At 46.6% G+C, this 13,230-nt stretch overlaps 1 protein-coding gene across 1 annotated transcript in view; it reads right to left on the bottom strand.

The window, feature by feature from the left end:
* Positions 1 to 5,949: 5,949 nt before the first annotated feature.
* Positions 5,950 to 13,230, bottom strand: part of Efnb2 (ephrin B2) — a 42,048-nt gene continuing 34,767 nt past the window's right edge. Inside the window, exons 3-5 of the mRNA XM_021644822.2 lie at positions 11,572 to 11,664; positions 10,754 to 10,867; positions 5,950 to 9,462 (exon numbers count right to left, since the gene is read on the bottom strand). Coding sequence (XP_021500497.1) covers positions 9,074 to 9,462; positions 10,754 to 10,867; positions 11,572 to 11,664 — 596 coding nt within the window. The 3' untranslated portion in view covers positions 5,950 to 9,073. The remainder of the gene's footprint in view (positions 9,463 to 10,753; positions 10,868 to 11,571; positions 11,665 to 13,230) is intronic.

Here is a 13,230-nt window from a genome sequence, read left to right on the forward strand (position 1 = left end):
TTCCTTCTTCTGAGATACTAGAATGAGGGAAGAGTCAAAGTCTGGGTGTAAAACATGTAAGTGCACACACCTTACGTAAGTGTGCTAGAACACAGGCTATGCATTCATGCTTCATTGGTTATTGACGCAGTGAGTTGGTATTTAGACTTTTTTTTTACTTTTTCTTTTATTTGAAAGTTTTCAAAGTAAAGATAGAGAAACAGAGGCTAAATAACACAGGTCTAGGGTCATGGATAGCATCTTTCTACCATGCTGCCGGGGAGAGTCCAGAAACAGCCGTATTCCAGTGCCAGCACTGGATGCCTACAGCCAAAATCTCGAAGCACCCTAGCATACCCTGCTGACAGAGCTGCTGGAGGAATCTTTCAGGAAGGTGTTTGCTTCTTGCTTTAAGAAGTTGGGAGGCCCAGCTGGTCAACACACAGAGAATAATTGTCACCTCAGCCCCAAATGAAACCTCTATGTCATACTTTCCACAAGTCTCAAACATCAGGAAAGGTGGGGTGGAAAGATGACAAGAGCCACAGGTCAGAGAGGACTGGACTGGACCGGTGCCTTCCAGACACGACAGGATCTTTACATTCATGAACCTGAAGCAGCCATCATTGCCTACACAAGACCTGAACAGCATGCAGCCAATCAGCATCCTAGCATGGAGGGGAAAGCACTCACACACCCCCGTGCACCCCGGTCCCCTTTAATGAGGAACTGTTGACAGTTGGCGACTTTTGGGGAAAGGACCCTCCCACACTCCAGTGGATGCTCCCCAAGGGTATATCTGGAGCACAGGTTGAGCTCTGTGGAAGAGGGAGGGTGCTGGATCTGAGGAGTGCTGGACAAGAACAGAATACACTGTACATGGTTCTCAAAGAACTCAGGAAAACACGAGCAAAGCGAGAACTGATTGCACCACCAGGGCAGGTTTCTCCCATGGCTCCATCACGACCATCATCCCCACATCATCCCACATCATCCCACCATCCCAACCACAACCGCCACCACCATCCCCACCATCCTCACCACCATCTCCACCACCATTACCACCATCATCCCCACCACCGTCACCACCAGCACCACCACCGTCACCACCACCAATCACCATCATTACCACCATATCTGAATTGCTGGTGGTGTCACTTAAACAATTCGATAGTCATGTTTCACATATTTGTTTTTCTAGAATCTGTTCTTAGAGCTAAAGTGAGTCTGTAAAACATTGCAGTGAAAAGTCAAGTGACTTATCCACTCTCTCTGGGTCTTTGAGGAGATAGGTGAGTCAAGGCCAAAGTATGCTTCTGTCTGTTGCTTTCCCAGAAGACCCTCCAGGGAACAGCGGTCCCTCCCATTCGATAATGATCAGAGCATCTATGAGCGTGTTCACCATGTTTTACACAAACCCTTAATGTCTCCCTCTCTTTCAGCAAGTCCTACGGGGAGACCCTGAAGTATGGCTCAAGAGATGGATAAATCACAGCATCAGGGAGACGTGTCATACAGAGTTGGGTGTACCTTCCTCCTTGGAGGTGGTGGTCAGGCCTTCTCCCCCAAACAGGAAACAGTCTGTACAAATTCACTGTATATTCACTGCATAAATTCACTGCACAGTAACTATGATAAGCACCCTGAGCCCCTGGAAAATGGGTTGTCCTTGTCTTTTCCTCACACTGAGCAGTCTGTGTATGACTGAAGTTGTAATGAACACAGCCATTATTTTATTTAGGAATCGGTAGGTAATCCTGGTCTCTCCAGCTCTGCCTACCAGGAGAGAGGTATCACAGGGAGGAGCTTAGTAGGAGTAGTCACCCGGCTGCAAAGCTGGGTGGTCCAGGGCCAGGGAGCCACTGGGACACATCCCAGGTCTGTCTGTCTGTCTGTCTATCATCCCTCAATCTATCTATGCATCCATCCATCTATTCATTTATTTATTCTCTCTCTCTTTCTCACTCTTTTGAGCTTGGTACTATCGGTAGCAGACAGAACACTCTGTAGCCCTTTCCTCAGAACCAAGAAAATCCCAAGTGTAGCCAAGAAACACCCTTCTACATTCAGATCCACATTTATCATAGGCTGGAAATCAACTGCAAACTTTCTTATTTGCCCTTTAAGGCCAGAGGCAGGCTCTTAAGGCATACTCCTAAGACGTTTGAAAGAACAGAACAGCTGGACTAAATTTAGCATACTAACAGCCAGTTGGCATACATGTAATGAAAGATTTAAAAGGAAGGAGATCCAGCCACAGACAGAGAAGGAAGGGATGGATGGCAAGGAAGGCACTAATAGACAAATTCATTTTTTAAAGGATGCTGAAGGAATGTAAACACAGTGGTTACCAGCCTTCTCATTTCCTTTCTTTCCAGCATCTCGGATGCCTGATTGTTATTCATGGAAGTTGCTGACTGAACTTTGAATTGCCTAAGAGGAGGACGCCTGTCCTCATGTTGCATAGCCAGTATTCTGCACACTGCTGAGCGTATGATAAGGGTGATGAGTGCATGTTGTATGAGTGAACAGATTGGTGAGAGAGAGAGAGAGAGAGAGAGAGAGGGAGCGGTCACCATGCACAGGCTCCTAGACTTGGAGATAAGCAAAGGTCCACCACGTGGGTGGGTTAGTTTCCAGCGTCCTGGGACAGCTGACATGTATTCATCTGAGGATGAGCAAAGTGCTCCCCGCTAACCTGTTTCTACCTGTGCGCTAACAGCGCTGCTTTGTTTTTATTGTTTCATCAACTACCCCTCGAGTTAGGGTGTACCCTAGGCAGTCTCAGTGTGGGCACGAAAGAGCACATGACAGAGGCAGTCAGCCTCAGTGTGAGAGCAGCCAGAGCCGGGTCACACGACAGGGTTGCAGACATGGCTGGGGTCCAGCTTCGGAAAGTCTTCCCTCTCCAGCGTCAAGCCAGGCTTCCCCAAGGGTTATGAGTAAATCAGAGAAATGTGTGGTAATGGTCGGCATCTCACATCGTAAAGCATTACTATCATTATGATGTGTGTGTGTGTGTGTGTGCGCGCTTACGCTGTGTGCATGCTTCACTGCATGTGTGTGTGGAGGTCAGAAGATAACCTGTAGGAGTGAGTTCTCTCCTCCTACCTTGTGGGTTCTGGGGATCAAATTCAGGCCCTCAGTCTTGGCAAGTGCTGTTCCCCGCTGAGCTGTCTCACAGATTAACAGCTGAACACCTAAAAGAGCAAACATCGTCGTACCTGGGGACCCAGACAGTGCAGACCCATGGAGCTGGAGCCCTTCCCTCCATCCTTCTTTGTCCACTCCATGGACCCTAGAGTTACACAGTAATTCCAGCTCCTTAACTTCCTTCAATGGTGTTGCCTGGGTAAAGCCACCAAGCAGAAATAACAGGCCTGAAGAGAATTTTGTAGAGTTTAAAGATCCCAGTTGGTTTGAAGCAATTTTCTTTGAAGACATCTATCTCCTTAACTATTCTGGGACTTAGAAAAACAAAACAAAACAAAAACAGAGTTCTTATGCCTCTAACAATAAACACACACATATATCCAGACCTTCTAATCTCTTTATTTAAGAGTGAGTGGTGCTTAGGCAGCCAATAACAGCTCTGGTATTGACTAAATTGTCAGTGACACTGTTCTCTGTCGCAGACCGCAAACCAGAAGTACAAATAACAGAGCAGGTAAAGGGTGTGTTTTGGATACCATCATGAGAAGAAACAGTGAATTGAGCTCAGGTCTGCGAGGAGGAGATGGATCATGGTAGAAGTGACCACCACCACACCCTAAGGCTCGCAAAGCACCCTTCACCAAACAAGTGTGTTGCAGAAGGTCCCAAGGCATGGAGATGCAGCTTAGAGGCAGAGCATTTCCACACATTAAGTTTTGTGCCGATGGGGCAAGCTTTGTCTCTTGTGAGCCACCAGAATACCTTTTTGATAACCCAACCAAGAAGTCAGGCAGTTGTCCATTTTTTTTCACATGGCTGAAGTGACCACTCTGGATTTTATTACTGTTATTATTATGAATTATTATTTTTTCTGTTGCTAACTCTTTCAGCTGGCTCTGGAATCTGACAGAGCTGACCAGCATTTTCTCAAGAACCTTTGTCCGTTTCATTGAAAACCTCACCAGTGTTTGACTGAGAATCTCAGGTTTAAAAAAAAAAAAAAGAGAGAGAGAGAAAGAAAGAAAGAAAGAGTTGATAATGGTGATAGCTACTCTGAAAGCAGCCGCAGGCTGGGAGGTGGCTGGGGTTTTCAGACAGGGCAGAGAACACTGGCCTGTACCATTCTGTAAGATGCTCCTCAGAGCACAGCCTTCTCTCCAGCATAAGAGAGAAGCACACGGACTCCTCTCTTCACTGACCTGGCTAACTCAATGTGGAAAAACAGACAATAAATTGTCACTCGATTCCACTGTTTAGAAGCAAAGACTGCACACATTATAAAATTTATTTCTGTTTTAAAAGTTTGAAAATAACCTGAGATATCCCCTTCTCAGCGTCAAGAACGGAACGGCACGAAGTTCATGACATTCTTGAGCTGCTTCCTTCAATCTTTCTCACATTTGTTTCAGTTTTTCTAGGGGTTTTGACTTGAATGATTGTTATGTCACAACTTATTAATATATATCTTCTCTTCAACAGTCATTAAAATAACTAGAATTAAAAAAGGAGCGGGGAGCAACAACATTGTGGAGACTCCACATGGGCAGAGAGAGCCAAGTTGGAGAAGTGCTGTCATGAAACTTGCAACTAAGGAGCGGCAGGAGGAATCGACTAAGACCATGTGCCCCTGAGCGCTTTCTGCTGGTCTGTAACCCAGAACGTTTATTCACTTTGCATTCACTGCTGCCAGGCCTGGCCGGCCTGAAGGTTCACACTGGGTTTCCTTTGCTACCTCTTCAGGGGCTTTCACAACCTGGGGCTTTTCCCCTGCTGGGGCTGTGATCAGGAACACAGCAGTCAGGTCTGGGAAATCCTCTGGCTTCTTGATTCGCCTCAGGGAAACTTTCCTTTTCTTTTCTTTTTCCTCATCAAATTATGCCATTCGTTGGGCCAAGGATTAACTGAAGTGAGTTGGATATCAACTGATTTTAGCAATGGTGCTGACCCCTGTGGATTGGACTCCTGCTGCTTAAAAAGTTTTCATGGAGTGCAAAGCTTAAGATCCCAAAGCCCACAATAAGCCTGGGAAATACTCACGTGGTTGGAGGAGCATGTTAGGAATGTGTTATATGTGCTTTGTAAGTGTAGCTGTGTGTGTTTACTGTGTAGATGGCCATGTAGCCAGAGGCTGGCACCAGCTGCCTTCACGACTCACCACCTTTAGTTTTTGAAACAGGGTCTCTCACTGGACCCGAGGATCATTTATTTCATTAAACTGATTGCACAGTCTTTCCCCAGGAGGTTACAGGCCAACACAATCTGCTTTTACGTGGGTACCAAGGTACAGGGCATCAGATCTCATGTTTGTATGGCAGGGACATTCCTGGCGGGGATATCTCCCCAGACTCACGTTTTTAATCTCATTGCTGGCCTCTGGCTTGCCTTAATCCAGTTTTACAACACATGTTTTCCTCGAGGTAAAATTTTATGAAGAACATTAGACTTCCATGGTTATCTTGGGGTTACCCTGCCAAAGTGGTTGGCTGACATAAAAACGTAATCTACTTGCAATTAAGTCACAGAAAACATTACCCCTGTTTCCCAGGGTTCACTGTGTGGCTGGCCCTTCCCACTGCACAACACAGCTGCAGCCAGAGGCCTTTCCTGCATGGGATGTCGGGGCTCTATTCAATCTTTACTTGTAATGCAAGCATGACTTGTCTTGAGAAACAGGCATAAAAGGATCCAGGAGCAGAAATCTCTGCATAATTCTGAGTTTGGAAATAATAAAAGTGAGGAAATCAAAATACAGAACAGAAAATGAAAGAAAATAAAAGAAAAAAAAATAAAAAGGAAAGGAAAATACGTTGAAGGCGCTTTTTCCATAGGAAAAAAATATTTTATTTTATTTTTTTAAAGAACAAATTCAGTTTGAAACAGACGTGGAATGTGACTGCTCGGATCTCATTTTCTGGGGCTAACTGTCATGTGGAACTGAAGCAGATTAAAAACCTATGACAGGCTATTAAAATAAAACAAAGAAAAAAATATTTATAACTCAAGCATAATACTGTGTTACTTACAAACTGGACAATGAAATTAAATAAATATTCATGGTACATAATTACGGCACAAATATGCAGCAATTTGGCAACCTTTTATACCATTTTTTCCTCATTACAGTGCAAAGGGGGACGACACTGCCATTAAACAGGCTGTAGCTAAATACATTGCAAAATTCAGATTTTATACAAAACATCTTGCTTAGACTTTATAAAAAACCAACATTGCTCTATGTACACAATCTGGGTAAGAAAAGCCATTTCTGTCTTGTTTTTCATGTGTATTTTTATTAAAAAGGTGAATAAGGCTACTGTAACACCCCGAATCCATAGACAGTAAGATCTGAACCTATTTACAGAATCTTCACTTCAACATGATGGTGTGAGCTCCGAAGTCAGGTGACTAGGGACGATAATACAAGCAAGGCATTTACAGTAACTTTCCAAAGCTGAACCAACTCCAAATAAGGGGACAGTTGGTAGATTGTCATTTTCTGCACCAGACACAAAACAGACGCACAGGACACCTCTCGGTGGTTGCAGGTAACTCTTCATCCATTCATCTGATTTTTCACAGTTTAGCATAGAACCAAAATGTAGCCAGCTGATGACACAGACATTTGATTTCATTAAAATCAGATGGTTTCCCAGTCTCCCCTCCTCGTTCCTCTCCCCTTCCTAGAGTTAACTTTTGATGGCTTACAAGAAAATCTTGTATGAATGCACAGGAGAGGTTGGGGTGATGGAGAGAATTACATATGTACTGTGGCTGATCACCATGGCAACCCTCCACAGAAATATGATATAGATATATATAATATATATTGGAGATATATATTATACATATATGTACACACATGTACCACACACCCACTCACACATACACACATGTCGAACCAACATCATTTTCAGGTTTGGAGAGTAGGGAATAATTTCTGTGACAACTCAGTTTTGCAGGAACTCACTGGAGGTCTGAGAACCTTCAAATGATGTCGTTACAATTTTTTCCTCCTAATTCAAAAAGCAAAATGTTACCATAGTAACAGGACTCTGTTAAGGATGTCTATTTTGCATAGCACATAAAAAAAAAAGTAGGCTTCCTGCTTCCTGTTTATTCTTCTGGAAGGGCAGAGATGGGGCAGGAGAGGAGGAGGGACCTACAGCCTGACTTTCAGCTGTAACCCCTCAGTGTGGCCTGCGGGATTCTAGAGAACACTTCAGCCCATAAGGCAAGGGAACACCCAACACAGAAAATAAATGCCAGCACATCTTGTCACTGTCTAAACAGGCACAGTCACATTGATTTCCTGGTGTTTGGGGGCTGGCATTCCTAGTCTCAGTTCTGTGAGATGGCTGTGGGACCTTGTTATTTTCACCATTTGCTCTCATTCCTGATGCTATCCTCATTATTGGTACTTCTGGGAAGTAGCTATCCAATCTTTTACTTTTGAAAGCACTAAGCGCTGGGATCACGTTAATAGCCACAACAAATGAATTCCACATCTTCTGGTGTGTATTGTGTGTAATCTTAAAATATATATTAGTAAAAATCTTTCATTTTATATCCCTTGTGGTCTATACACCTATTATAAATATGTCCTATCTTCCTCCTTCCCTTGGACATCATAACTTACTTCCATCTTAAGGACTCTAAAAGGTGGGCCACATGTGCTCTGCTTTGACATGGAGCCGGGCGACAGCCTCCACGCCCGGACAGCACGGCCATAAACCAAAACCAAAGTGTAAGGCTCAATCAGGGAGTGGGGAGGGGCCCTTAAGGGGCCTGGGGTTCTGACCTACCTTTCCTAATGAGAATTCTCCAATACCCTCAGTGGTGATGGACTTACAGCCTGCTTGACCTTTGGCTTGTCAACTTCTAGGTCAGCTTTGGCTCTCTGCTATTCTCCTAAATGTTTTCCCTGTGTTTAATAAAACGTGGTAATATAGCAGCTGAGTCTGCTTAAAACATCTCCCAAAGCAGACGGGCTCTCCCGCAGCTCCAGGGCTGCGCTTTTTATTGCCAGTACCTCAACAGTCCCGCCCCGGTACCCGCCAGAGGCCTGCCCTCTCCTCTGTGCTCTAGCTGGTCCTTTCACAACAATGGCCCCTTTGTTCCCCAGGCAGGATCGGAGCTTGGATTCCCTGCTGCATAGCTGTGTGGTAGTGAGGGTTCCCCACACTCACCACGTCAGTCTCCTCAGTCTCCCGCCTGCCCCTCTCCTCTCAGAAAACACAAAGCACTATCATCTACTGTTCCCGGCTTGCTTCCCCACTGTATCCAGGGGCAGCAGCCTAGACCCGGTGGCAGCCGGCACCTCCTCGCTCCTCCACACCTCCCAAACTGCCCGGCTGCCCCAGCCTCCTGGCAAGCAGGGTTCTGTACCTAATACCCATCTAATTTGATCTTGGTGTAAAGGGTGGAGCTGGGGCTCTGTGGCGAGCGTCCCTTAACTAAGTGGTGCGCTGTGGAGTGAGGCTCGGGGAGGTGCCGCGGAGCCCTGGCAACAGGAGGGGTGAGTGAGCACTAAACACTAGAGATCTTTGAAAACCTTACTGAGCCCGAGGTCCGAGTGACAAGTCCAGTGCGCACGGCAGGAAGCATGGAGACAGAGGCTGGCCTGGCGCGCAGCCTTCTCCTAAGATGCTGCTGCCCATCCGTAGCCTACCGTGTCCTCCCTGGGCTCTGCAGGGGCCTGAGTGGCTGGGTGCATGGCTTGGAGGTCCGCGTGGGAACGCGGCAGTCCAAGTGGGGATCTCCTAGCAGTCTTCCAGCTTCCGGGGAGGGTCTGTGGTCCCCAAGGTCGAAAAGCTACAGACTACAAAACTGTCCAGCCCCAGGCTCTTCCAGGAGGCGTCCCGCCCCTGCAGCCAGGCTCAGGCAGTCCCTGCGCGCCCTACAACAAGGCGCGAGTTCCCTTGGGAGGCGCAGGTCTCAGGCCTCAGACCTTGTAGTAAATGTTGGCAGGACTCTGTGGGGGCATCTCCTGCACGATGTACACCGGGTGCCCATAGTCCCCGCTGACCTTCTCGTAGTGCGGGCAGAAGACGCTGTCCGCAGTCCTTAGCGGTATGATAACGTCACTGGGCTCCGAGCCATTGTTGTTGCCACCCCGCTTGGGCGTGGCCAGCGTGCTGAGCGACAGCGTGGCCGTGTGCTGGGGCGAGTGTTTCCGGTGCCGCCTGCGGTACTTGAGCAGCAGCACCACCAAAGTGATGATGATGACGATGAAGATGATGCACCCTGATGCGATCCCTGCGAATAAGGCCACTTCGGAACCCAGGAGATTGTTCCCGGAATGCCCCGCGCTGTTGCCATCGGTGCTGGAACCTGTGCAGGAGCAGTGAGAGCCAGTTACCGGGGTTCTGGGGTTACCCTGTTGCTTGCAGGGCCCTCAAAGTGCAATGACTAAGCATGGCAGCGCTCAGCCCGTCTGGTGAACTGGACAGAGCTCACCAGACCAGATAAAAGAGCCTCAAGGTCCACCACTCACACACCATTCCCAAACGCTTCCGGCTGTGTCACCTGGCGCAGCATGGCGAGACAGCCAGCCCCGGGCCTCCCTGGCCTCCCTCTGCACTTGCACCAGCAGGAAGAAAAGTACCTGCCACTCCAGTAGCCTTGTCCTGGCCTGCTCTTCCCTCACTCTAGAAACCGTGTGTCATGTGCCTCTTAAACGCCTGCCTCTGCAGAGAGCCCTGCCTACTAGCAGAGACGTGCCAGAGAGGAAGGAGTGATGGGGCCTGGGAAAGGGTTCAACTCGTAACTCGGTTGTATTATTTGATTTACACTTAAAATATATTTGGAAGGCAGCAGACGCTCTGGCTCTGAACAGACTGCTAACCCAAATGTTAGCACTAAAGAATTGCCTGGCACCATTGCCCTATCCATTTATCAATTTGTCACAAGAATTTGACACATCTTGTCATTGAAAGAGGGGGGGGAAAAAGCTTCCTTTCTTGACTCTTGGAAAGAGACAGAATATTACCATAGATCCAAATTCTCACCACCGCCAAACTAGCACAAGAATCCTTAACACAAAAGTGCTGATGTGTGTGCCTGCTATTCAGAAAGGACATCAATGAACCAGGACTGTTGGGAAAATGAACCCGTTTTATGTGGCGTGCTGAACTTTGGCCAGTGGGCCCCTTAATATTTTATTTTACACAGAGAATGTGAAGAGCATTAGGAACAGCCACCTGGAAAGTGAGCCATTAGGCAGCATTTTCTAAGATTCAGAAGAGGACTGGCAAAGCTCTTCGTGGATTAGGTGTAATTAGACAGGGATTAAGGCACAAATCATATCTACATTAACACCAGCTTTGGGATGGTGTCGACAGTGAGTATGATGTGCCATCACCAATGAAAACGCATCTGGTGGAGCATCACTGGTAACTGACACATCTGGCGAGCTCCGCAGTTGCGACTGTGAGACTTTGATGGGAAGGAATTAGCCTGTCTTATTGGCAGAGTTAATACCGACTCGCTGGGAGCAAAGATCACAGGCACCTATGCCTGCTAGACTCCCACCAGGGCAGAAGGGCTCAGGCTTCTCAGGGTTCCAAGAAAATGCACCCCATGGACACACACACACACACACACACACACACCACTGCTGTACCTGGATTTGGTTTCACAAAGGGGCTTGTTGTAGAACTTCTCCCATTTGTACCAGCTTCTAGCTCTGGACGTCTTGTTGGATCATTATGCCTGGTTGATCCAGCAGAACTTGCATCTATATGAAGAACAAGTGATTAATCATGGCACAGACATCTGACAATAGCTAGCTTCAGGAGTTGCACAGATATCTCAAGAGGCACGAATAGCAATGAACATAAGACTCTTTATGCAAAGCACTGTGAAGTACAAGAATATAATCTTCCTTTTTAATCAGAACGGTTATCCTAGTTATTTCGGAGGTTTAGATTGGGAGGCCATCTGTGGAAACTATAGGGATTCTTGCATTTGGCAGTCAAAGCATTGCAGATGACATTTCAATTTAACTGAGCAAGTTGATTGACTACTATACCGGTTTCTAATTAGAGGAATAATTCTTTCTCTCTGCACAATAGGTTATACTACATGAAAACAGGCTCTTTGGTTGTCCAGATTTGGAATGAAACAAAGACGCAGAGCCACTGTTTACACACTGGATATTTGATTTTTTTCAATCAAAGAGGTGCTCTGCATTGTAAAGAGAAACACAGGATCTGTGGCAACACATGGACACTCCTTCTCGCTGACCTGAGTTTTTAGAGGGATCTCCAGTAAGAAAAGCTGAATGTATCTCCTGGGGGATACTCTGCCAACAGTTCAAAGTGCAGAGAGGGGTCTGCCTTCAAAGCTGAAAGAGGAGTGACAGCGAGCATCCCCTGGTGCCAGGCTAGCTGGGGGAACACCAGGTCACAGTGGCATCACAGAGCAGCAGGTGATCTTTACCTTGTCCAACTTTCATGAGGATCTTCATGGCTCTTGTCTGGCACACCCCTCCCTCCTGGTTATCCAGGCCCTCCAAAGACCCATTTGATGTAGCTGATTAAAAATAAAATGGACAAAACAAAAAAATAAAGAAAAATCAGGAAATCAATAGGCCAAGGTTACATGAACATGAAATGTCTGAAAACAATTTGAAAAATAAGAATTCACTCTTTGTCACAACTTTTCTGAATGTATGGGATGCTGAAAGCGGAAAAGAAATAGAAAAATAAACAAAGAGAAATGGATCCTGGAAATGTTGCTGCATGTAGGCTACCTGCTTCTGTGCTTGAACAAACCCTCCCACTCACGTCTGATTTAGTGTGACTCTACAGGTGAAAGGAACAGTCCTCCAACATGCCCACAGACTGAGAGGGGACCAAGTCAGAAAGTGCAAAAGAGCCACCACGGTAATTTCAGAACTCGGCAATCATCTCCCAACACCTGCTTCCTCCACTCCAGACTTCCTGCTTCAAGAACAATTAACCTGCTGCTCCGCTTGTCAAGCATCCAAGCTCTGTAAACACCAGCAGGGGAGCCTTCTCGTACCCCCTCGCTCATCTCTCCAGACTGAAATATGCTGAAGAAGCATGCTAGAACTCAGGTCTCCGAGTCTGCCTTCCTACAACCGTGTAAATGCCAGCAAGTACGTGTTACTCACAACCCCCATGAGCCTCTTCAGCCAAGCCTTCTGCTGGTGAACGCTCCAGCTGTACAGAGGATTAGCACCCCCCCCATTCTAGGCCCTGTGACAACTTGGATACACCCCAGTAGGGGCGCCCATCTAGTCCCACATTTGCCAAATGGGTTCCCGTTCCCTTAACAGTGAGGGGCCAGAGGAAAGACCTCCCTTCTACCAACATTTTCCTGTCTTTTAAAGCAGCCATGTTCTGTCTACACACATTGCTGTTTGTCCTTAGGCCAGTGAAGTCTCTAAATGGCTTTGCAACTAAAGCTGCAAAGAGATGGGCTGTCAGGCCGGGTAATGAGGAGCAGGCTTTCAATTAGAGTTCAAGTCTGAGTGGGAGGAGAGGATGGAATGTGCCGGACACCGCTTCCCCTCGGGTTCAAGGGGCAAGGAGCAGAAGTGTTTCATATGCGTGTCTGAAACTTCAATCACCTTCTCCCTGACTATCAAAGTCCTGTCTGCTAACACTATCCTCGGAAAAGAATGACAAAGGGACAGGTGTTCTGGCAACTTCTTTCAACCTGGTTGTTTTCTTTTCCAAGCACACCATCACACAAAAACTTCTAAATACCTTCCTAGTAAAAGTTCACACTCATTGGGTATCTGAAAAACTGTGCAGAAATTTACTTCTGTCTGTGTTCTCGAATTATCAACTTCTACCCTCATTATTTCCCTAAAAACAAAGGCTGCCTCTTCTGCGTATAAATATCTCGCTGCTTATCTGAGAGTGTGCTTAATGTAGGCTCTCATACTCATATCTCAGTCTTTGCTGTTGCTGACACTTGAGTTTTTCCTGGGAAAACAGGTCATAGTTGCCATAATAACTTCACTGGGGAGGTGCAGTAAGCTAAACAGTATCCACTCGTAGACTGTGGAGAAAATGTTTGCCAGAGAAGTCAAAATGATCATGGAGAGAGACTGTGCTTCTGCAAAAC

This window comes from Meriones unguiculatus, chromosome 4 (genome assembly GCF_030254825.1).
Source record: "Meriones unguiculatus strain TT.TT164.6M chromosome 4, Bangor_MerUng_6.1, whole genome shotgun sequence".
Classification (NCBI taxonomy): domain Eukaryota; kingdom Metazoa; phylum Chordata; class Mammalia; order Rodentia; family Muridae; genus Meriones; species Meriones unguiculatus.